Source organism: Tursiops truncatus, chromosome 4 (assembly GCF_011762595.2).
Source record: "Tursiops truncatus isolate mTurTru1 chromosome 4, mTurTru1.mat.Y, whole genome shotgun sequence".
NCBI lineage: Eukaryota > Metazoa > Chordata > Mammalia > Artiodactyla > Delphinidae > Tursiops > Tursiops truncatus.
Window position 1 is genome coordinate 97,810,078 of NC_047037.1, and position 25,266 is coordinate 97,835,343.

Sequence of the window (25,266 nt, forward strand, 5' to 3'; positions counted from 1 at the left end):
CTTGCCCCTACCCACTTTTACACACTAGTCTTAAGTTACTCCCATTAAGTCAGCAATTGTTCACCCCATTCCGCTCCATCAACACCATTCACATGGTGCCTGTAAGCCAGCCTACTTTGCCTCTGGCCTGAGATCACCTTCCTCACTTTGTCGTCGCATTCAAGACTCTGCTGGAGTTTCATCCTCACTGTGATGGGTCCCTTGAACTCCTTCCACTGTGGTACTGTGGCATCAGTCCACACCTCCAGCGTGGCACTGATAGAAATAGATTGGTTTATATGTTCGCCTCCCCCGCAGAACGTAGGCTCCTCTGATTGAACTTTGTTTGCCCACTGTCTACTTTAGGTCTTAAGCATAATAGGGTTTAATAGGCATCTAATAAATGCTTATTTAAGAAATTTGGTAGAAGGGTTCAGTGTATGAGGGGTCAGCAGGAGAACTGAAAAAGATGACCTTCAAAGTCCTTTCGAATTCTCAGATTTTCATTTGAGGATATTAGTCCCTTCCATAGTTTTGAAATCACATCTACTTATGACCCTCACCCATGACTTCGAGGTACTTCTCAACCTGAGCTTTAGACTAAAATGTCCACCTGCCTGTTATGTAACTTCACACACAAGCTAGTGGATATCTCAAATACATTTCAGTATGTCCAAAATTAACTCACTTGCTCACACAATCTGACCCACCTTTCCTGTTTATTAATGACACCATCCTCCTCCTAGAGGCCCATGTTAAGAACATCCAGATGGCACCTTTCTCCTAAAACTAATCTCCACCTAGTCCTGTGGATTCCCCTTTCCCCAAACAAGTTCTTTTTTGTCACTCCATCCCTCTCACAGTCTCCATCAGATTACCTGTGACTCTGATTAGTATTTATTTTATTCTGACTTTCATGATGTATTTCCATCTCTGTCCCAATACAAGATACTGGAAGATTTCTGTATTATGACTGCAAATCCCACAACTCTTAGCAAAGGGTTTGCAGGTAGACAGCAGGTGTTCAACAAGTCTTGGTAGAATCGCTCAATGCATGTTAGGATGTTAGGTTTAAATTGCTTTAGGGGCATGTATCTTGTTATATACTTTTTTGTCCCCCCCAATAGTAAATATAGTAAAAGGCATAGGAAGCAGGAAATACATATATTTTTAAAATTGAACACTGTATCTGGAGTTGCTGCAACAACTGGCTGTAGTTTTAATAAAAAAAACACGCTCTGCTATTGAAAAAAAAAAGTCCCTTAGACTCAGCTCCCAGCTGAAACCAGCCAGGATCCCGGTTTCCCACCCCTTCCAGTGGCCTGATGTGCGGCGGGGGAGGAGCAATGGGCAAGCTGGGCCCGAGAAGCAGGGAAGAGCGAGCTGGGGGAAGTCCCGGAAGTCATTGACCAGAGCAAGCAGCCGCCTCAGCCGGATCAGCTCGGGCTGTGGTCCCAACAATAACAGGAGCGCGGGCCGGGCGAGGGCTGCCGGGGGCCCGAGTTTGGGGGCGGAACCCGGATTGGGGGGGCGGGTGGGACGCTTCCCAAGGCCGCAGTGATTGGAGGAGAGAGATGAGGGGCGGTGGAGCTCGAGGAGTGGGCCGCGGAGCTAACGGGTCGACCGAGGAGAGAGCGTGTTGATTGGGTGACGCAGAGGGAGACGGACCAGAGCCGACCGAGGATTGGCCGTGGCGGGCTGTGAAGGCGTGGCCAGCGCGCGCGAGAGGGAGCGCGAGGGAGCGGGCGACCGCCCTGCCAGCTAGCCGGAGTCCGGGGCGAGCGCGGCGGGCAGGGGTCGGGTTGAGGAACGCGGCGCGGGAGGCGCGTCCCCCAGCTGCCCTCCGCGGCTCGAGCACCCCACTTCCTTCCCTCCCCTCCCTTGCGCTCCGGCCTGGGGTCTCCGGGCGGGGAGCGGAGGGAAGGGACGAAGGAGGAGGAGGTTTCGCGGAGTGAGGGGCGGAGGGGGTCCCGGAGCGGGGCGAAGCGCGCGCTGCCTCTCACTCTCCTGCCGCTGCCTTTGCCTCCTCGCCCGGTGCCGCGGCCCCGGGGCGCCCGCACTATGCAGGCGGACTGCCGGCCGCCGCGATGGCGAGCCGGGCGGTGGTGAGAGCCGGGCACAGCCCTCATCGTTTCCTAGTCCGGGCCGCGGCCGCCGCCCCCGCCCGGGCCGCGATCCCCCTCTCCCGCTCCTACCCCCTCCCTCCCCGCTCCAACTCCTCCTCCCCCTCCTCCTTCCCCATGCCTCTGTTCCTCCTCCTCTTACTTATCTTGCTCCTGCTGCTTGAGGACGCCGGAGCCCAGCAAGGTGAGTGGTTCCCGAGGAGTGCGCGGCGCGCGGAGCCCCGGGTGGGGGCGGGGGGGGGCGTCGAGGGAGCCTCCTGGGCGCCGGGTGTCCGGGCCGTTAATGAATCTGCAGACGCGCGGGGTAGGTGCGGTGCGCTTCGGTGCGTGGCCAGACGTGGCCCCGCACTCGCTGGGTTGAGTTGATGAGATGGGCTGTCTGTTGTCCCCCAAGTTGGCGCGGCTTTACTTTTGGGGAATCCCATTCATTTTTCTGAAAAGAGGGAATTGAGACCTTGCTGTGAAGCCCTCCTTTTGGGTATTGTATTCTTCTACTGGGGAAAGTCTTGGAGAGGAAAAGAAGTTTTGGAGATGCGACCCCTAATGTTAAGCTAAATGGATGGATGGACAGAGTAGAAATGCAAGGTAATTAAATAGCATTTAAATCCATTGAAGGCAAGTGATGATAATTATCATCTTTTGTCAATGTGCTCAGGTTCAAAATCGAATGAAGTTTATTCTGGTTATCTTTGAGTGTTGGATTTAGAACATGCTCTTTGCAATCCCTGCCTATTCAGGATGGTGGTCTAGATTGCCTGGGTCAGACACTGGGTCTGGGACCCAAAGCAGCGTACTCTTGCCCAAATGGAGCATTCCGTGTTAAAAGGGCAAGCCCTTACAGAAAGTGACAAAACTTTTTTCCGTTAACAATCCTTGAAAAAAAACTTTACTGAATACTCATAATGGAAAGAGAATACCAGGCTGATTTCCTCCCCCTTTTAAGTACTTTTTTCAGGCAGCGAAAAGCAATTTTTGAAAGAGTTTGGCATCAGTTATTGAACACGTTTTTCCATTGCATTTCACTGCATTTTATTGCAGTGAGAGGGATAAAGATTGTATTGTTACTTATCGCTGGGAAGGGTTTTGGGTTTTGGGTTTTGGATTTTGGTTGATCTCCACATTTAAGTCCAGCTTAATGTTGCTCTCATGGTTTTCAGTAAAGTATGGAATCATGGCCATAAGCCTGTCATTGTGAAGATGCTGAAACTTTGACAGGCATGTGGAAATAAAATGTAAATGGGAAAAATGTATTTGGTAAACTGACCTCTTTCAGATCTAGGCAGCATTCAGGTTTCAGTTAGATCATCTCCTTAAACGAATTCTTGAACATCAGCATTTAATAAATTAGTGTGAAATCCTTTCCTCCATTTAAGTTTTAGAACCTGTGCTTCTATTTTTCTCCTAGTAGAAAAAGCAAAACAGGCTTATATATGGCTAACACTGATTGATTGGGTCTTACTTTGTGGCAGGCACAGCCCTAAGTGATTTATGTCTATTAACTCACTTAATCCTCACCACAGCCATCTGAGATAAGTATTGTTATTCCATTTCAAATATAAGGAAACTAAGACACACAAAAAATAAGGTACCTTGATACAGAACTCTAACTACATAACCAGAATATTCTGACCATTTTGCTTATTTCAAGATCTGAAACTGTTTGTATCATGTTTAAAAAATAATCTTTGAACAGTATAGAACCAGTTAAATGTCTCCCCTCCAAATGAGATAATTGCCTTGCTTTTAGAATTTCTTAAACCTGGTCTAATTAAACATGCAACATTACCTTATTTTTTTAAGTTTAATTTCAGTTTTTACCAAAGCATTTTAACATGGTTCTCTTTCACAGTGTCATGTTATATAAACATCAATGTAGATGAACACAAATAGAAATGATGCTGGTAATTTAAAAGACCTGATTTCTAGTCCACCTGTTTATTGGGTAAATTTTTAAAAATCATTTAATTTCTTTGTACCTCAGTTTTCTACATCAGTGATAAGAGAATATATACCTATTTCCTAGCTTGATGAAAATGAAATGCTAGTACACAGGAGTTTTGAAAAGGGTAAAGTACAAATAGCTATAACTGATTATCATTGTTAATCTTTTTTTTTTAATTTTTAAAAAATTTTTGGCTGCGTTGGATATTTGTTGCTGCACGCAGGCTTTCTCTAGTTGCGGCGAGCAGGGGCTACTCTTAGTTGCGGTACGCGGGCTTCTCATTGCGGTGGCTTTTCTTGTTGTGGAGCACGGGCTCTAGGTGCGCGGGCTTCAGTAGTTGTGACACGTGGGCTCAGTAGTTGTGACACGTGGGCTCAGTAGTTGTGGCTCGTGGGCTCTACAGTGCAGGCTCAGTAGTTGTGGCGCACGGGCTTAGTTGCTCCGCGGCATGTGAGATCTTCCCGGACCAGGGCTTGAACCCGTGTCCCCTGCATTGGCAGGCGAATTCTTAACCACTGCACCACCAAGGAAGACCCTATCATTGTTAATCTTGAGCTTACTAAATTGATAAAGTAAGGGCCATTTAGGTATACATTGCCTGAAAACTCAGGAATCGTATGGGATTTGAATTCCCTAATTTTTAAAAATTATATTTCTTACCCAAAGAACCCTGATGAGGTCTGTGGTGGAACTGCAGTCAGTGTTACTAGTCTAACAGATGTGCTTTAGGGTCCACTGGGATTCTTCACATAACCTAAAAAGAAGTCAGATTTCAAAATGAGAAGCAGTGCTTTAAAAAGCCTATAGAATTTTTAATAATGGGAATGTCTGCAATATTGTAATGTTAAGTTACAAGCTGGAGTTTTTACTCTCCTTTATAAGAAGTCTTGGTAAGAAGTCTGGAAGGATATAATTTTAAAAAAAGATAACAGTTGTCTTTTGATGATAGAGTTGTAGATAATTTCTTTATGCTTTTCCAGATGTTCTGCAATTTACATATAGTCACAATAAAAAATAAGCTGTGAAAGAATGTTTTGTGATATATAGATTTCTTTTTTCCCTTAGCCAGCCTAGGTAGAAATGCATTGAACGTGTATGCTGAGGTAGAACTGTGCTTCAGGATTTTTTTTTAATCTTTCAGACATCATTTTGAAGTAGCAGAAGATACTACACTCATTCCAATTAATGCCGTACATACATAGCTATTCCTCAGCAGATTTTCTGCTGACCAAGTGTTTTTTCTTTTTATTTGGCCCAGAATAAAATTTATCATTGGTCTGAAAACTTGTCAACCTTTCACAACAGAGATGTATTTTAACCAACCTTATTTCATTAATATATGTATAAATTCTGTTTATTCACATCTGTTTAACTATGATGGTGTTTTAGGCATGGCTTGTATTTGTGTATTTTGAGTTCTAAGTTTGATATTAAATTTACCTTCAAAGTCTTTTTCTTTTTTATTGAAAGCATTTTTTCCAGTAGAATGTATGTCTTTCTAAAAAACTTAAATTTGTGGAACTTATTATGCTGATTGTCTATTTGCTACCGTAATAAATTAACTTAGTAGGAAGTTGAGGGTCTACTGTGAATGAATTTAAGTCTCTGGTTTACATTATGACTGTAGGAATTTGTGTCACCTCATCTTAGGAGTTCAGCTTCCTCATTTGTGTCATGGAGGGTTTGCCTACCTTCTGGGTTCGAGTATTATTTGAATGTGGTAAAATATCAGAGGGATTAATTTTAAAAATCCATTGAGACTGACTTTATTCCTATTAACATGAAATGTTTGTGAAGGTAGTGATTTTTGTTGGCTAATTTATCTATCAAACAAATCAGTTTCTTTCTTAAAAAGAATCATTCAATTTCACAATGATATTTGAACTAATGTGTGAAAAAAATATACAGTCTGTCAAGTAGTGCCTTTATTTGCTTGTGATGTGGGGAAATAGTTTTTGAACACTATTTGTGAATTGTCAGAAATGAAGAACATGTCCCTCTGCAAAGAACGTTTGTGATTATTAGTAATATTGACATTGTTAATTTAGAATTTTCCATTATCTTTTTTTAGGTCTGATAAAACATTAGGGCTCTTATATGTACTTACTGTTCAGAGGCAAAAATCAGAGCATCCTTTTTCTGCTATATTTCTGATTAATTTTACATAGTGAAAGTTAGAAATATAGCACGTATTCCATATGTGTTAATGATCAGATTTTAAATCCACATTTTAAAAACTTGTAAATGAAAAATTAATTGTAAAATTACATGTTAATGATTTTTAGGTGGATTTCCCAATGTTATCAGCAGAGAGAAAACTTTATTTCCCTCTGGAAATAGTTAATAGTTCTATTTGAACATCTAAGCTTCATTCTAGAAGACCAACATTAAAAAAAAAAAACTTAAAATAGTGAAATGGGTATGAGTTAAAGTACCAGAACTAAAACACAAATGAATTAATTAATTTCCAAAAAGAAAGAATCAGATAGTATGATGAGGAAAGGCTAGATTTACATAGAGTTAGATTTTAAATTTAGGACTATACTTTACAAAATGAACCTGGGGTGTGAAAGCTCAGGTGGTAATACTGGGTATGAATTGAATGCATGCAAGTAGTTTCCACTTGGCACTTCTTGACTAGTTGGAAAGATGTGGAATGATGACATAAAATTATAAGGATCAGGAAAAGCTTTGTAGAGATAGTGATATTTGCTAAATGTAAATAGTGATATTTGCTAAATGTGATTGTTGAAATATGAAGTGAGACAGCTTGGCAGTTTTTCTTGTGTTGCTCATGGATTCAGTTTACTTTATAACAACCTTATGGCCTTAGCACTTTATTTATTTTAAAAATATTGTACAGATAACAATTATATAACAATTACTCAAAACCAAAAACTTAACTAATAATTATCTACAGTCCTACCCCCTTATCTATCCATTTATAATTTTTGTCTTCCTTTCTAGTGCATATTCACATACCTACATAATCTTATGTGGTTGTAATTTTAATAGTGTGGTGTTAAGTTCTGTAGACATATCATGTTAAAATTAATTTGTAGGCTGATTTAGCACACAGAAGCATACTTTGAAAATACAGCAAGACAAAAATTTCAAAATCTAAAAATTTTTCACAGGACATTCATTATTTGTGAAGTAATTATTATATTGTTTAGAACTGCTATTACATTATTTTCTTTATTTGATTAAATTCTTCATTCAGGATAGGACCTTTGAGAAAGTATGTCAGTTCAAAGTATTAGTTTAGAAACACATAATGCTAATTTTCCAGGTCCTTATGTGGATTAAATCAATATACTCCCATGAGGACAAAAAATACAGATATTCAAATAAACTAGAATTTAATGAATGCCAGTGTCCACTGAAGCAGATGGTGTAATGGGGTGATCTTAAAACGTTGCCAGAACATCACCTACTAGGTCCACCTGCACTCTAAAGGATATGTAGTTGAAAGAAGAACTTTGGTTAGCTGCTTGAATCATGGGGAAGACCGCAGATGCAAGCTCCCTCAACTGCTTTCTAAGGAGAGTAGGCCAGGAGTTCCTTTCCTTTGTGGAGTACAGTGCATGTGAGTTTGCAGTTTAAGTGTGCAAACTTAATTGCTTGGGATAAGAAAGAAGATGCTGGTACTCTTTATCATTCTCTCATTAAAAACTCTCAGCATGGAAGAGTACCAACTATACGCTCCTAGGGATGTGTGCACATTGGTCAATAGAGTCCTGAGACAGTTACGATAGAGTAAAATATTGTCATTGTCTTCAGAGGTCCTACAGGCTAGTTGGGGAAATAATTATCTTCATGTTGGAGTATATGGATAAATAACCAAGGGAAGTTGCACAGTGCTGCGAGTTTGTAAGGGAGAGAGAGTTCACAATACCTGGGAAGTAGGAAAAAACCTTGCTGATAAAATGATTTTAAGCAGGTAAGCTTTTAGGACTGGTAGGTTTCTAGTTCACAGGGATGGCAGATATTTCAGGAGTTAAGATCACAGCATCAGAACAGCAGGGAGTCAGGAAAGCATGTGAGTGTCAAAGCCATCCTTGCTGCAATGAGTAGCATGCCTCAGCCTCTGGTCCTGGCCCATTGCTTCCTCCTTGAGCCCAATACCCTGCACACTTGCCCCATGTTTGGGCAAATATGGTTGCTTTCTAAGGACCAGGGTTCTGTGCACTGGGGTACTGCCCTCTTGGAGCTATGTTAATACTTCCATAGTGTGGCCAGCAGCCCCTTTATAAGATACAATCCAAACTCCTTTGCATATTATATATGTAATTTTTTCAGAGTCTGGCCCCTCCCTTTCTCTCTGACTTAATCTCATGCCAGCATCCCTCACCCTTTGTATACAGCTCAGGTATAAGACTGAGATTTTTATTCCTCTAATATATAATTTCATCCTGTTTTGCCTTGTTCCTGATACTGATCTCTTTACATGTGTCATTTTCTCCACTTGAAGAGAAAGAGCCCCTTTCCTTGTGTGCTTGGTAACCTCCTTATCATCCTTCAAAACCCTTCTTGGGTATCATACCCTCTAGGAAGAGTTCTCTGTCACCACACACACTCATCTCCAATAGTAATTTCCTGTTTTTTCTGTTCAGTCATTAATCACAATGTACATTAAATATTTGTTTCTGGCAGAGAGTTTTATTCATTTTCTTATTTCTAATACTTATCATGATGTCCATCATTCAAAAATATGAATTTAGGGGAAATCCCTGATGGTCCAGTGGTTAGAATCTGGCACTTTCACTACTGAGGGCCCGGGTTCAGTCCCTGGTCGGGAGCTAAGATCTCACAAGCTACTCGGCGGTGCCAAAAAAAAAAAAAAAAGAATTTAGAGCTCATTTCTGCAGTGAATCTGCTGCCCGAAGCACATTATTTGGAGTTAGTCTCTGGGCACCTGCATGCCCTTCACACTGTTGTCCTTTGTCTGATTCCCTCAGTCAGCAATCAGAGCCTGGGATTCTCAGTTCCATGAAAATAGAACCCTTTCTTGAACCTTAACCTACTTGCACAGGGCCTAACATTCTGTGCAGTGTTTTCCCAGCCTCCCTCTTCCCAGGAGCTAGACCCCTTTGCTTTTGTAATGAGAGGAGTCCTCCTTCAACTGCAACTCTGAACAGAGCCATGGTTTCTACTTAAAAACACTGCTGTGCTCCCCTGTCAAATAGGTGGTCTTTAAGAACTGTGCTAGCCTAAGTCAGTGTCAGCAAGTGGGGTGCACTCCTTTGCCCTCTCTTTCAGATTCTGATTTGAATAGCCACCTCCAGCCTTATAAAAGTCCCCCTAGTTTTGGTTCTAGTAGTTGCCTGCCTCCTTTTTCTTTGCCAGCCGAAATTCCTGGATAACATTCAGGTAGCTACAATAATTTGGTGTCAGGAAAGTAATGAGAAGCAGGCTGAAAAGGTCAGTGGGGACAAGACTGTGGAGAACTTTCCTTGTGGGGCAGACTGAAGAGTTTGTACCTGTGATGTTAGCAATGACATCATCCTTAGGTACCTCTGCTTCTACCCAGTCCATCTCTAGGTTCACTTGTCTCAGCCCAGGTTAGTCATCTCATTGATGCTTTTCCCCTCGTCCTTGACAGATCCCAAACCTGGCCCATGTGCCAGTCCCCACTGTCCTCTTTCTCTGGTTCTGGACAGCTTAAGGTTGCAGGAGAAAGGCATGTGGCCTTTGTGACTAGATCTGCCTCAATAAGGATGACTAATCAACCCTCACGTGGGGATTTCTGCTCAGCACAGTAAAACTTTGCCTCCTGCCTTGCCTTTTCTTCTTCCTGAAATCATCTCTTACACCTTATCCAAAACACTGCTTCATCAGGGAATATAAGTTGTGTTTTAGTATAATTTAAACTTCTGTGGTGCTTCTTACCTTGTACCTGGAAACATGCTCAGGATGCCACTGGCTTGTATATACATCTGTCAACTCGTTGCTTTCCAGGTACCTTATATCTCTGCTTTTTTCAATGACCAACTTTCTGACAAGTAGACTACATCTGTGCTGTACATTTTCTTAGTGTCCAGCATGCAAAAGATATTTGTTAATGATGATTCCCTCGCAGTCTAGCTTCTGCTCTTCTGAAACTGTCACTTAAACTGTGAGATTCTTTTTTTTCTTTTAAACCTGAGAGCTTTCTTTGTCTTCACTATTTTTTACGTGGGTGGACTTTGAAAGTATGGAGATATTGGAGTCAGACATACTTGGATTTAAATACTAGGCATGTCACTCTCAATGTTTTGAAATGTATAACTCACCTCTCTAGAATGTATGAGGGCTGCGATCAAATCTGTTGGGTAGTTGATAAATTTTGGTTCAATGAGTGAAACAACGTGTGAATGAAAATTTTGTTTCTCTTTCCCTATTCTACAGTTAAAATTTCCATTTTCAAGTGTTTGCTTTCTACTGAGATCCAGTGCTTCTCCATCCTTCTGCCCCTTCTCCCCATCCCACTTATTGTGTAGGAAAGTTCACCCTTAGCTTACTTAGTGAGAGGGGTCAGACCACACAGTGGAGGCTTGTGACAGCAGGGCGTGATTGTTCACATATGTCCTTTCCTGGCCTCCAACCCACCCAGACCGTAATACTGGTTTTGTCCCCTCCCTTTTGACCTCTACTTTCTCTCTCCAACTTCCTACCTGTTGATAGATTTTAGCTTTCTTTGCTCTCCACCCTCAGATCATTTTCAGGTTCATGGTTTATCCCTTTCTTCTTGGTATGCCCTGTTTCTGGTTACTCTTTTTGTCCTAGATGCTAACTTTATAGGTCTGGATATGAGACAGACATTCTGTTGCATGGGTGGAGGAAGAGTGTTTTGGTTAGTGAGGTTATAGGGAACAGAAAATTAAATCTGCTTAAAGTAGAAAGGAAAAGTATTGGGACCATTCTGAGGTAACTTGTGGAATCTTCCTAAGAACTGAGCCAACCTAAGCCCAGGGAAAAGCAGGGATGCAGCTGGACCTCAGACACCAAGAACTCAGCTTAATTCTGTCTTGTTACAGTCTTGCTTTCTCTGCATGGAACAAATAATGGCTGCTGGCAATCCTCAAGGCTTGTAGCTTCAACACTGGAGAGATTCTGGGGTTTCCCTAACATACAAGGTCCAAAAATGAGTGCAGGGCAAGTTGGCCTCACGTTGGCCCAGTGTGAGTCAGTACCCACCCTTGAACCAGTCAACTAACCAGGGGGCATGAGGTCATATGAAAACTGTTGCAAACTGCAGAGTAGTTCCCAGAAGGAAAGTGGGGTACTAGATACATAGAGGCATCATCTTTAAAGAGAGTGTTCACATTTATAGAATCCAGTGCTTTTTAGATAAGTTATTACCAAACCCTCACAATTACCTTGGGAGATGGGTGGTATTATTCCCATGTATAGCTGAGGATTTAGAGGTTAAGTGCCAGGATCATCTCAAAAGTTGGCATAGCTAGAATTTAAATCGGAAAGTCTGTCTGATTCCCAAGCCTATATGTACTTTTCTACTGTTATCACTTACCTACCAAGTGCCTACCACTGGCTTGTTTGGGTTAATTATTTTCTAAATTCAGCAACATGTGTTAAGAGGCTGGTAGGCCCTATTTCTATGTCTGCGGCTACCAAGGCGAACAGAATGCATTGCCTGTCTGTGACAGAGCTTTACAGCTGGTGTGGCAAAGCGACATAAGTATGCATAATTAAGCATATTCGGTACAGTAAAGAGACTTCGATGATGGAAAGGGAGAGAGAGACCAGGGCTTTCAGAAAGGTTTCCCAAAAGAGACAACGTTGAGTAGGTATTTGCCAGGTGGATATGAGGAGGAAGGACCTTATTCTCTGCAGAGCAGAGTAGCACGTGCAGTGGCGGAGGAGAGAGAGCGTGGAGCATAGAGGGAGTCACCCACAGTTCCAGAGCTGGAGCAGAGAGGTTGTGGGAAGAGTCAAGAGATGAGATGGGAAAGGGAGTCCAGCGACAGATTATTATGGACTTTGTATCCTTGCTGAAGAGTTTGAGGTTTTATTGTATCACCGGTGAAGAACAGTTGAAGGATTTTTAAATAAGGGACCTACGTGACCCAATTGGTGTTTAAGAAACTGGCAGGAGTGTGGGCAGTGGATTAGAGCAAAGAAAGGAAGTGGGGAAACCTGTCAGAGAACTATTACAAGGGCCTGCACTCCTTAAGAGGGACGAAATTTAGAGATATTAAGGAAACAATGTATAAAACTTAATGACCAGTTAAATTTGAGAGAGCAAAGGTCATTTAAAAATGCTGGGGTTTTTTTCTTTCTGGAATCCTCTTCTCCCTGCTTTCCACCTCCCTCTTCCACCAGTATTCCTGCCTAGTTAACTGTTATTTATCCTACACACGCACGTACGCACACGCACGCGCGCACAGACACACACCCTGTCATATCCATTACTTCCCTGCAACACTCATCGTCCCTGAAATTATTTACTACGTCTGTCGTACTATTCTGTAAACTCTGTAAGGACAGGGGCCTTGTCTGTCATTTCTCTTGTTCCTAGCACCTGGTTCAGTGCTTGGCACATGGAGGATGTTCCCTGAATGCTTGGGGCACGTTGAGTTTGAAGTGCTGTGGAATTTCTGAGCAGAGGAGCTCAGTACAGAAGTAGATGACACGTTTGAGGGTTAGGGGAAAGGCTGGAGACTACGGAGCATTCTCCCTTTCTGTGGTAGCTGAAGTTGTAGGGTGGGGAGATGGCCCAGGCAGCACAGAGGGCAGGGAAGGAGCTCTGGAGAACAGCAGCATCAGCAGTCAGTAGTTGGAAGATAAGTCAGCTAAGGTGCTGGAGAAGTTGCAATTAGAGAGTCAAAAGAAGAACTAAGATGGGGAAGAAGAGTTTTAAAAAGGAGGGAGGAAAGATAAGGAAGGAAGATGGGAGGGAAGGAAGGGACAGCGATGCCACATGCTGTAGAAAGGTCACAAATGATAAAGATGGGAAAGTATTGACTTTTGGCAGCTCAGAAACAGACCGCTTTAGTGAAGAGTACATTGGAGAGGTAGGTCTGCCTTTCCTAGGGCTGCCGTAACAGATTGCCACAAATTTAGATGGCTTCAGACAACAGAAATGTATTGTCTTATAGTTCTGCAGGCTAAAATTCTGAAAGTAGGGTATTGGCAGGGCAATGCAGTCTCTCTGAAGGCTCTAGACCAGGGTCCTTCCTTACCCCTTCCTAGTTTCTGGCAATTGCAGTCTTTGGAATCCCTTTGCATCATTCCAGTCTCTGCCTCTGTAGTTATGTGGTATTTTCCCTGTGTCTGTATCCGTGTCTAGATTTTCCTCTTTTTATAAGGACACCAGACATTGGATTAGGGTCTGTCCTAATCCAGTATGGCCTCATTTTAAATTGATCACATCTGCTAAGACCCTGTTTCCAAATAAGGTTACATTCACAGGTACCAGCAATTAGGAACATATAATTTGGTTGTTGGGATGGAGGTGGGCGGGGGGGGGGCGGGGAGAGTACAATCCAACCACAACCCTTTGGAAGCTGAATTGCAGTATTTTGAGCCTAGAACGGGAAGCAAAGAAGTAAGACATCGAATGTAGAGAACTGAAAAAAATCTCTCTGTAAAAGAAAAAAAAAAGTGAGAAAGAAAGTGGTAGATGTTGGGGAACACTGGCTGGAGAAAGATTTTTTTGTGTGTTTTTTTTTTTGGTTGTTGTTGCTCTTAGTTTTTGAAATTTGTTAAAGTGCAGATCCTTCCTAGGCTCCACTGCAGAGCTACTTTCCAGTATATAATTTGCAAAAAAAAGGCAAAATTATACATGTCATGCAAATATAAAATTAACACATGTCAAAGATTTTATTCAACTCATTAATTAATGAAGGAACCAGTAAGAAGTTGAAACATGTCCAAAGAATATTTGAGAAACTAGGTGTTTATAGGTAGTTTTAGGCTGTGATTGCTAGATTGGATGGCTAAAACTGTTTAATGGCCAATAGGGCCATAAACTCTAACATGTGGGATTATTTTTTTCAACTATACAGAAATTATATGCATCTCTACAAGACAACAGTCTACAAGTTTATGTGTAGCCAAGACTGGGACCTTTAATCAATGATAAACAACAAATCCAATTAAGTATTTTGCCCTAGGTTTGGCCTCTATGACATTTAAAGGATCTGCTGTTCACTTTTATTTTTTAACCTATTTCCAAGTTTCAGGTAATGTTTCTGACATATTTATTAGAATCTATGGAGACAGAGATGGGGCCTGAGAACCTTTACGTTAAATAGCCCTTAGGTGGTTCTAATGTTGAATAAATTTTGAGAACCACTGAGTAAGAGAATGCCGAGTGGCTTTCAGTGCCCATCTGAGATCAGAACCTATTACTCTAATGACAACTATTCCCTGGATTGTGTGATTTTTTTCCCAGTAGTGCTCAGCTCCTGGGCAAAGAGAGTTCATATGATCCAGGGTGGAGGGCTTGCCAGGCAGATCCTCAAGAAGGACATAGTGGCAAGGAAGTGAAGGTACCAGGAAGAGTGTAGTTCACACACTGGACATGAGGTCCAGGCTGGGTAGGGAAAGAAATGAGGCTAGGGCAAGATAGTCGATGGGGAGAAAAGAGAGAAGTTCACAGAAAGTGTGCAGTGGGTATAAGAGAGCAGAAGGGTCAGGAGACTGACCGAAAGAGTGAGACATTAAAGTTGCTGAGATTTCACAGGTGGGAGTAATCTCCGGTAATGGCAAAAACAGTCTAGGTTGTGGTTTCATGAGTTACCGAAGTGAAGTAGAGGTCACTGGGGAGAAGATTAGTGAGAATTACTTTCTCATGATTTACACTTTTCACAAGACACTGTACTTGAAGCTTTAAAGCTGATATAAATCTTCTAAAGTAATGAGCCATTGTTCTGATACCTTAGCTAGGTTGTGGCCAAACGCACCGGACCTACATGTGATGAGCAAAAGCCTTTCTGGTCTTTTATGACCATAATTACCCTCAAACATTTATTGAGCACATTAGTATGGGTTAGGCCCTTGATAGTAGGTGTTTTCATACAGTATCTCTTTAAATTCTTACCCTCTGTGGTTTGAGATGTTAGTGTACCCATTTTACAAAACTCAGCTTTAGCATCAGTAAACAACCTTCTCAAGGTCACAGTGAGTGGTAGGTAGGGCATTCAAATTCATCAAGTGACTCCAGAACCAATTTGCTTAACCATTATGTACTATGTAGAGTGTGTGCTTGGTGGGGATCGGAGAGGATTTATACATCTCACATTCCTTCATGTGATTCAGTTTTGTAAATTATCACACATGCAGAGATGAGTGTGGGCTTAAAAAAGCTTGAGCTGAGAGCTATTTCTTTTCCTTTAAATTGCCACAGTAACCCTCTTTAGGCTCTCAGTGCATATCCATCTTAGGCAGTATTAAAAAAAATGAGTGAATTAAAATAGGACCTTGAATTATCTTTTCGAGATTGTTGTGATGCAACTTTAAAATCTTAAAGTAACAGGACTGGTATAGTACTTTTTACTCTAAAAATTCGTAGTGCTAAATAAGAGATTAAAAATCTTCACTGTAGTCAAATGAAATAGGATATCCTTGTTAACGCTTGCAAGTTATTCTTCTGAACACTTTTCTACTCTCTAAATGCCTTATTTTCAGTTTATTATAAGATCGCACAGATGTGTTACAAGATGTGACAGAATGACACTTATTTAGAGGAAGTATATAGTCAAACTCACCTGTTCACAGTGACGAAAATCCTTGAAAGCTTATTGGAAAAGTATAAACCTTTCCTAGTTTCTAAGAATTGTAATGAAAGTTACATTGCTCTACATTTTTGGAATATTTGTGCAAGCTTCCTGCTTTTGTCTTTGTTCTTGTTAAAGAAAGTATTTTTAGAAGTCATACAGTGTTCATGTTAATAAAATTAAATAATTAAGATAACTTATATTATTTTTAATAGTAATGTGACTAAAATATGGGGTTAGCTGGAGAGTCGCATAAAATCAGCATCATGAGCACATACTTATCCAAAAAAACACACTTGGTTTGAAGTTTAGAAAGCAACCTAAAATAAGCATGTGTTCTTTGTTGTATTAATTCATTATTATTTAAATTAATGTTCTTTGTGTTTTCTCTAGGGAAAAGTAGTTTAAAAAAATTACTCAGCTATTTTCCTGGAACAGTATCAAAATTTGTATCTGGCTTAACACATCTGACCTGACAGTCTTCAGAGGAAGCGAACACATGTTCTATGAGTAATCCCCTAGATAAATCTGCAGCCAAACAACGGGACAGTGAGATCAAATTCCAGTGTTTTTTCTCCACTGAAATAAAATTAAAATTCAAAAATTACATTTACAGGCTTCTATCCCTTATGGTCAGTTACAGTCTGGTGGAGACCATCTGCGGCGGCGGCGGGCGGGGGGCAGGGGAGGAGAAGAAGAAGCTGACAGTGATGGTGGTGATGATGGAGTTGGAGAAGGAGAAAGAGTTGTCGATGTGGTGGTGTTGGTGAGAGTGAGTGTATGGATTGGTCCTACAATACCCATTTTGAAAATTATTTTTCCAGTAGTGGTTACACTCTCTTTGTCAATTCTGCCTTGTAAAAATGAGTAATAGTAGGTGGTATTAGCCTGATCACAGATTATTATTCTTTCCAGTTACAAAGCTTAGCAGAAAATCTGGAGACTTACTTCCTGACCCTATTACCATCCTTTTTCAAACCCCAATGTTAAATGAGGGCCCCTGACCAAGAAAAATACTTGAGGGCTGTAGACTAATAAGAAGGACCTTTTTTTCCCTTTAACTTAAAGAAAAATAAAGCATTCTGTTTACTTCTTTGACCTTGTGGGGAAAACTGTTCCCTGGGTTGTACCCTCAGCAAGTACAACAGCATTACCCTTTGAGCCAAAGGAAAAAGAACTAAACCCAGATCTTCTGTTGGAGATCCTAGCCTTTGCTCTACGTCAGCCCGTCTCAACCTCCACACTATTTGACTTTTAGGATCCATCACCCTTTACTCTGGGGAGCTGTCGTGTGCATTGTAAGATACTTCAGCAGCATTCCTGACCTCTACCCACTAGATGCCTGTGGCACCCCCCCACCCCAGAATTGTTCCAGTGTCCTCCACGCACATTTGAGAAACCCTGCTCTCAGTATATTAGGTGATTTGTTGATAATATTTTCTAGATTTTAGTGTTACTTTTAAATATTTTGTCCTATTTTAAGTATTTTGGTGTAGAATAGGCTTCGCTTTTAAGAACTGTAAAAATAAACTGGAAGCACATGTTCTAATTTGGGGGTAAAAGTGAGGACAAGATCTTTTTCTGATTTGAGAATTCAACATTGTCACCTTTGGATGCCTAGTACAGTGTTGTTCATTGCACAGGTGGGGACCCTTTAGTGGGTCAGGAAGATATATTTAAGACACTATTGAATCAAGGTGTAAAATACATTTCTTACTTTGGAATAACAGAGAAAAACATTTGAAAACTGCTGGCCTAGTGTCCCTTTCCAACTGTAATATTCAAAACATATACTTCATAGCAGTAGGTATTTGGCCAGGCCAGCTTAAGCTATTTATCTAGTCAGGTTACACTTATCAAATAGTCTTGGAAATATGGAACATTCAAATTTGTGCATTGCAGTAGATTTGAGACTTTCTTTTAACTTTAGTTTCTGGTGCGTATCGTCTTGTTTGCGAGAGGAGGAAGCTCTGAACTCCATCACATATTTTAGAACATTCTTGGCACGTTACTTGTGGACTGTTCATACCCTCCCCCTACACAAGATGCTGAAAAAAGACAGCTCCATTTTAATTGTTTTCTTCATCACCATGCATGCAAAAGTCCTGTTTTTCATCAGTTAGTATTTATTTTGTTAGCTTTTGTAGGAACTGTGCTGTATGGAGGAAATGGCAGAAAACATTTTGTGCATTTATTGAGAATCAAACATAAATATGAGCATAAAGATATTTAAGAATTGCTCCTAACACTCTGCTTGTGATCTTTTTGTAAAATTCATTTTAACATGACAACTTTAAGTTAAATAATAGCCTGTGGGGAATACATTAAATGCGACAATCTGCCATTACTAAGTCCTGACTTCAGCTGTTAATAGCAATATTCTTGGCTTTCTGAAATCCATCAACACTTCTAATCACTTAAGAAGCTGCCTTAGTTTCATACTTACTAAAGAAAATACATTTATAGTTTGAGTTACTTCATTTATTCAGGGCTACTTTTTAAAGATTGAAACACTTCCAGAAAGCTCGTTTTCATCTTTTCAGTAGTAGCAGAACATTTTTGACTAGTTTCATATTTTTAGAAGATCTGTCTTAGGATGGTTGTCTTTTTCTCTAAGGAAAAATGTTAATGATTATTCAAAAGTTTTTTATATTACAATTCATTTATTTTCACAAGGGAGGTTTTTACATCCTTATGTTTTTAATTTAGATAATATCCAATAGAGATATTGAAGGTATTTTCATGGTAGTTTCAGGGGAAATTTGTGGTTATTTTACTTTTCCTCTGAGTTGTATAACATTCTAAGTTTTATATTTGCAAAAGATCAGTGGCTGTGTCACACAAAAACTCACAGGTTTATTTAATGGTGGCTTTTTGTATTATGATGTTATTGAACTGCTATGCCTAGTTCTTGTGTGTGGAGTGAAGGCAAGTGTAGAAGATAGGTGAAGTTTAATGTTGGTTAAAAGCTAAGCTTTATGTGAGAGAGATTTGTTTAAGAAGCCAGATTGCTGGTTGACCTGTGAAAGCAGACTAAGTAACAGTACTAGTGTGGATTTGGCAATAAAATTTCTTTATCAGCAAAAGATATGAAGTATTGTCATCAGAATCTAGGTACAGAGTTGTTGTTCCTTCCTTAAAGCTAGTTTTGAGACTAGTTTGAGATAACTTTTTCATAGGTTAATGTACAGTTTCCTTATTCATTCAATTAATAAACATTTATTTTGCAACTACTACTTGTAGATACTGTATTCTTATTCATAGGCTTTTAAAGCTTTCATCTGTTCTAGTAAATGATATTAGCACTACGCTGTTCTTAAAAATAAAAAATCAGTATAAAATTCTGTTACACCCATCTGTATCCATATTGAGGTTAAAACTCAGAAGTGTCACTTCTAATATAGTTTTCTTTGTTTTAAGTTCTGAACTCTTCCAAAAGGTGATTATAAATAGCTCATTTGAAAGAGAAAATACTATTATTTTGAAAGGATGTATTCATTTTCCTATTAAAAAGACATCCATTTGAATCCCGTCGTTAGGAATGCTAAGCAGTGCAATTGGAGCAGCAGCTAAAACTTCTTAATCAGTATTAACGCCTCCTTCCAGGCGCTCAGTAAAATAACAAATTTTATGATAAAGGGAAGAATGCAGATATTTGATTTTTACAAACAATGTGTTAACTGTTTCCATATTCAGTTGCTGAAGAAATTTCTGGAGCAAATAATGCTGCTACCAAGATATGAAGGTCATTTTACTAATCTTTAATAAGTCTAATAAACCGTTTTTTTGTTGTCATTCTATAGGGGAAAATGAGGCTTTTGGGGAGGGACAACTGAAAAGTCAAATTTCAGTAGAACATAAAATTAAACTATGAAATATTGCTTTAATGCCTTCAAGAAGGAATGCCTTACATCGTGTAATATGGTCAGAAATCTGCATGATCTTTAGTATAGTTTAAGTGTTTTTAGAAATCATTTGACTTCTCACAGGGATTTTTGAAGGGGTTTGTGCTATTTGTAACTAAATAGATGAAGCTGATCATATACATTTATTTTTATAGTTGACATTTATTTTGAACAATTACTATGAATTGATACTCTTTTAAAGACTGGATTTATTATGACATATATAATTATTGCTAAGTTATGTTTACTTCTATTTATTTTGATTGGAAAGTTCTTTGAACTCATAAATTATACCAGTAATCATTGATTATTTTAACCTAACCTGGCTTCTCCTGGCTCCTGTGAGTAGACCTACTAAGAACTATGTTGTCTGTTTTATCTTGTGTAAGGAATGTATTGGTGGTACAAAATATCTGACGTCATACATATTTTAAAATCTTCACAAAAAATCCTGATTATTTGTAGTGTAAGTCAAAGATGTAAAGAATAATTTATCGTCCTTTTAACTTTTTTTTTTTAAAGGTGATGGATGTGGACATACTGTACTAGGCCCTGAAAGTGGAACCCTGACGTCCATAAACTACCCACAGACCTATCCTAACAGCACTGTTTGCGAATGGGAGATCCGTGTAAAGATGGGAGAGCGAGTGCGCATCAAATTTGGTGACTTTGACATTGAAGATTCTGATTCTTGTCACTTTAATTACTTGAGAATTTATAATGGAATTGGAGTTAGCAGAACCGAAATAGGTAGGAAATTTTCAATACGTCATTGCCCCAAGTTTTAAAACTGAAGCAGTGTTTGATACTTAACATTGAATAACTATGCTGTATAGGATATGTGGGAAATTATTGAAATGTGTGGAAATCTCAAAGTTGAATCTTCTTTTGGGGAGAGAAGATTCTTATCTGTTTATTCACTTTTCTAATAAGCCTGTGTTGGTACATTTGCAACAAGATGCCACTCTACTGCTTCTGAGGAGGAGGAAGTTAATTATCTTTTTTTGTTCATTTTGTTTTTCTTTGACCATTTTACTTGCAGTTAAAGAATGTAAGTATAATTCATGCTTAGGAGTCAGTATATCATGGTAATTAAGAGCATGGGTTTTGGATCCAAACTTCCTGATATTAAATACTTCTGCTATTAGCTTGCTGTGTGACCTCGGGCAAGTTACCTTATCTCTGTTTCCTCACTTGTAAAATAGGGCATGAACTAGTACATGTAAAGTGCTTAGAACTGTACCTGACATATAATATATGCTTAGTAAATATTAGCTGCTGTTGTCTTTATTCTTAGCTAAGAGCAGCTGGTTCTCAATTATGGCTGCATATTAGAGTCACTTGGGAAGACTTTTAAATAATACTATATACCTGTCCCCATTCTAGAGCAGTTCAATCAGAATTTATTCGGTGGGATCCACACCTCAGTATTTTTAAAGCTACCCAGGAGAATATACTTTGAGGTCAAGTTGAGAACCTTTGGCTTAGAGATCAGCACCTTTCTCTGAAGCAGGAAACATAGCAAAATTTGTAAGGCTGTCTTGGTGAAATAACATTATAACATAAAGAACTCTAAAATTCTCTGTGAGTTTATTTGGAAAGACTTATTGATACAGGTGTGTAACATGTCTTTCAGAACTGTAATTGGAGCCCACTATCTTGTTCTTTAAGCATCATGTTCATCTTCTGGCCTCCTCTCTGTCTCTAGTCAAACCATTCATCTCTTCTCCACTTTTTGGCCTCTTATCTATGAGAGGAACAATTCCTGGCCTGCTTACCTGGCTGCTGATTGATAACCTCTGTTGTCTCCCAATCAACTCTTGATTAACCTGGGTGCTTGATCACCACGTGCATATTGCCACAAATATATGGTCTCGGATAAGCTTTTAGAAACTCGAATCGCCTGAGGATCTAGAAAACACTGTTACTATAAGACTGATAGAAGACAGTTGCATATTAAGTGCCTCCTGAGTAGATGCAATAGGGAGTAAATGGTACCACCTCAGCAGTCTTGAAACAATAATACAAAAAGTGAACCACAATCTGATCATGCCTCTAGCAGTTTACATGAAATAAAGGAGCTAGAGAAACACACTTTATCAACTATAAAGACTCCTTTTTAAAAAAATGCCACTTATATCTAAAGGGGAGGAGGTCGAGGGAACTGTCGTTCATTTAGAGATACATCTTCCAAAAGTAGTGTGTGGACCTTGTGACCTTGTTTAGGTCTTGATTCAAACTAACTGACTGAGAGAGGACATTTTTGAGAAAAGCAGAATCTCAAATTCTGTGGTAATGTTATATTTTGTGTATTCAATATCTGATTTGTTAGAGACCCTTTGAAGTTCAAACAAAACGTCTCTGATTTGTTTTTAAATATTTCAGAGAAAAAATGGTAGGAAGAGGGCAGGTGAAACCAGAATGGCACACAGGTGAAGCTGAGCCATGGGCACATGGGAGTACATCTCTCTACTTTGATGTAGTTTTGAAAATTTCCATATTGAAAGTGCTTTTTGTTAAAGAGGAAAACCATAGGATTATGTATTTGGACAATAAGTAGTGTCATGTTGCTAGGCAGGAAGAGTGGCACGGGAAAAAAATTGAGCACAGGTTTTAAATCACTCACTGGGTTCTCATCATAGCTCCAGGACTTACTTGGTAAAATTCTTTCTACAAGTCATCAGCCCAGACTTCAAAGTCATCATCAGTACTGTAGGAAGATTAAATGAAATAATATTTTGCAGTGCTTGGGGCGTAGTGGGTGTCCACTACTCAGCTCTCCCTTATTTCCATTGGTTTTGTTTTTCCTTATTCTCTCTTCATACAGGTGAATGGAAAGCTGTAGAAAGGTCAAGGGGACGGAGTGATGATGGTTCCTGTTGAGCTTTAGTTCTGCTCCTCCCCCCACCACCTACCGTATATCCACTGGTCCTCCATTTGGGGAGCAGTTTGTGGTTAGTGGTAGAAAAGTAACTTTCCTGACATCGCAGAGAAATAAAGGTCATTCAAGAATAACTGTTCTGGTTAAAGTCGATGTGCCAGGAATTACAGAATAGAAACAAATACATTGGGCATCAAGATTCCAGTGATTATGGTAAAGAATCCTCTTTTTCGGGCTTCCCTCTTGGTGCAGTGGTTGAGAGTCCACCTGCCGATGCAGGGGACACGGGTTCGTGCCCCGGTCCGGGAAGGTCCCACATGCCGCGGAGCAGCTGGGCCCGTGAGCCATGGCCGCTGAGCTTGCGCACCCGGAGCCTGTGCTCCGCAACGGGAGAGGCCCACGTACCGCAAAAAAAAAAAAAAAAAAAAAGAATCCTCTTTTTTCTATATTGTCTTTTCTCAGGGTCTCTTCTGAACAGAAGCAGGTTCAAATGAGCTGCATTTTCCTATAAAAAAGTTTCCTATTTTGGTATAAAGCTTAGATTTTTGGTTTTTTTCTCTATAGGTGTTAATTTTAGGGACTTTCCTCCCCTGAGAGATGGTATTGTGAAATAATCAAGAAAAGAAAATGAAAGGAAGAATGATTTCTCAAGGAATCACTTTTTAAATCATAAATTCATTAGAATGTGTTTTAACTGATACAGCACTTTTGGACAGTTATTTTCTATTTTTTTTGGATTGGGCAATAATGTGTAATATTATTTAAATATATGAGTTTATTATGATTTTATATAACAACTTTCTAAATAGCTAGACTGTCCAGAAATCTTTGTGAAATTAGTGTAGTCGTACTCATTTCACTGACAAGCAGGATGTGTTTAATGATAGAGTAAAGATTGGCTCTCTAGGTCTGTCCCTTTTTTAGGCAGATTGTATTGGAATGAGAAAATTCCATTGTGCCTTGAATTTTACTTTTCCATTTTGATTATTCTTTAATCCCTGGTGTCTGAGACATAGTGGTTGCTCTGTAAAAATGAAAATTAAAGTAAAATCATTCATTATTAATCTTAACTTTTTCTGTACATATATAAATATATATCTCCAAACTATTTTGCAACTTGTTTTTTTCTCTTTTAATATTTAGACATCTTTTCATATTGGTCCATAGACATCTGCTAGCATCATTTCCCTGATGGATATTGTTGATAACTAGTCCAAAAATGAAATTTAAAACCATATTAAAAAGAAAAATCTTTGCTTATGTGTAACCTTTTCCCACTCTATTGTATATATTTTCTTCCTAGATTTTGCTTAAAATTTCCATTTTAATTGAACTTTTTTTGGGATGAGGGATATTGTGAATGGATCTCTAAAAGAGAAGCTAAATATTTTAAAACCTAATAGCTATTAAAGGAAAATGCATCCTGTAGAAGAAATGTAAATGTGTCCGTGTGTTCAAAGTTATATTTAAAGATATACATTCTGTCTTACACCTTCATCAAAGTACCTTTTAAAGTTGTCTCTTAAATCTTCAGGTGACATTTACAAAGAGGGAAACTGAGGTCCTCAGGGCTTCATCTGGTAAATGATTCCGTGTCTCTTGTGTTTTCAGAAAAGTTTCTCTTTCTGTATTGTTTGTCCCCTTTCTCTCTAATATGCTTAGGTCTTCCTAGTTTAAGAGAAAAAATAAATTTTCTTTCTCTTTACCACCAAACCTCTTGAAAAAGCTATAGTGATGATAATATTAGGTATTTAATGATGATAATGATTGCTAATATTTTTTGAATTCCTACTCTGTAGAGGCTCAGGCTAATCGTGAAAATAACTACCATGCATGCAGTGCTTGCTATGTGCCAGGTACTATTCAAATTACTTTTATCAATTAACTTATTTAGTCCTCACAAGAACCCTTGAGATAGATACTTTTATCACCCCCATTTATTACTGATGAGGGAACTGAGGCACAGAGAGGTTGAATAACTTCCCCAAGGTCACATAGCTAGCAAATTGCTAAGTGGGATTCAAACCTAAGCAGTCTGGCTCCAGAATTGGTGTCTTTTACTGTAAGCCCTTGACACACTTGATTCCATTGAATCCTACAAGAATCCTGTACATCATTCCCATAAAACAGATAAATAGAAGATCAGAGAAGGTAAGCAACTCGCCCAAAGTCATATAAGCAGAATTGGGACTTGAACTAAGGTCCGGCTAATAGCAAAGTCCATAATCTCAACCACTAGGCTATAGAGTAATAGATACCAGCTATTACTCCTTAATCTTTTACTACATGGTCTCCTTACTGCAAACTGTTGAAAATAGCAACTTTCTAATAAACATTAACTTTTTCCTTTTAGCTATTTATTTTGGCATACTTTTTTTTTTTTTTTTGACCATGTGACGGCTTGCGGGATCTCAGTTCCCCGACCAGGGATTGAACCCGGGCTATGACAGTTAAAACCCCAGAATCCTGACCACTAGGCCACCAGGGAACTGCCTATTTTGACATAATTTTAGACTTAATAGAGAAGTTGCAAAAATGGGATAATTTCCATAAACATTTCACCCAGATTTTCCAAATGTTACCATTTTATCACATTTGCCTTATCCCTTTCCCCCACAAGCATACACTCTTTTTCTAAACTGAGAGTACTTTCAAGCATGATGTTCCTTTACCCCTGTATATTGTGTTTATTTCCTAAAAACTAGGACATTCT

At 39.5% G+C, this 25,266-nt stretch overlaps 1 protein-coding gene across 4 annotated transcripts in view; it reads left to right on the top strand.

The window, feature by feature from the left end:
- Positions 1-1,715: 1,715 nt before the first annotated feature.
- Positions 1,716-25,266, top strand: part of DCBLD2 (discoidin, CUB and LCCL domain containing 2) — a 121,298-nt gene continuing 97,747 nt past the window's right edge. The window contains exons 1-2 of one of the 4 annotated variants that reach the window (XM_073804350.1): positions 1,716-2,286; positions 20,195-20,422. In XM_073804350.1, the coding sequence (XP_073660451.1) occupies positions 2,067-2,286; positions 20,195-20,422 (448 nt within the window). In that variant the 5' untranslated portion in view covers positions 1,716-2,066. Of the gene's footprint in view, positions 2,287-2,537; positions 2,688-20,194; positions 20,423-22,499; positions 22,767-25,266 lie in introns of those variants that run through there. The other 3 variants (XM_019922686.3, XM_073804348.1, XM_073804349.1) reach the window with 3 other exon arrangements.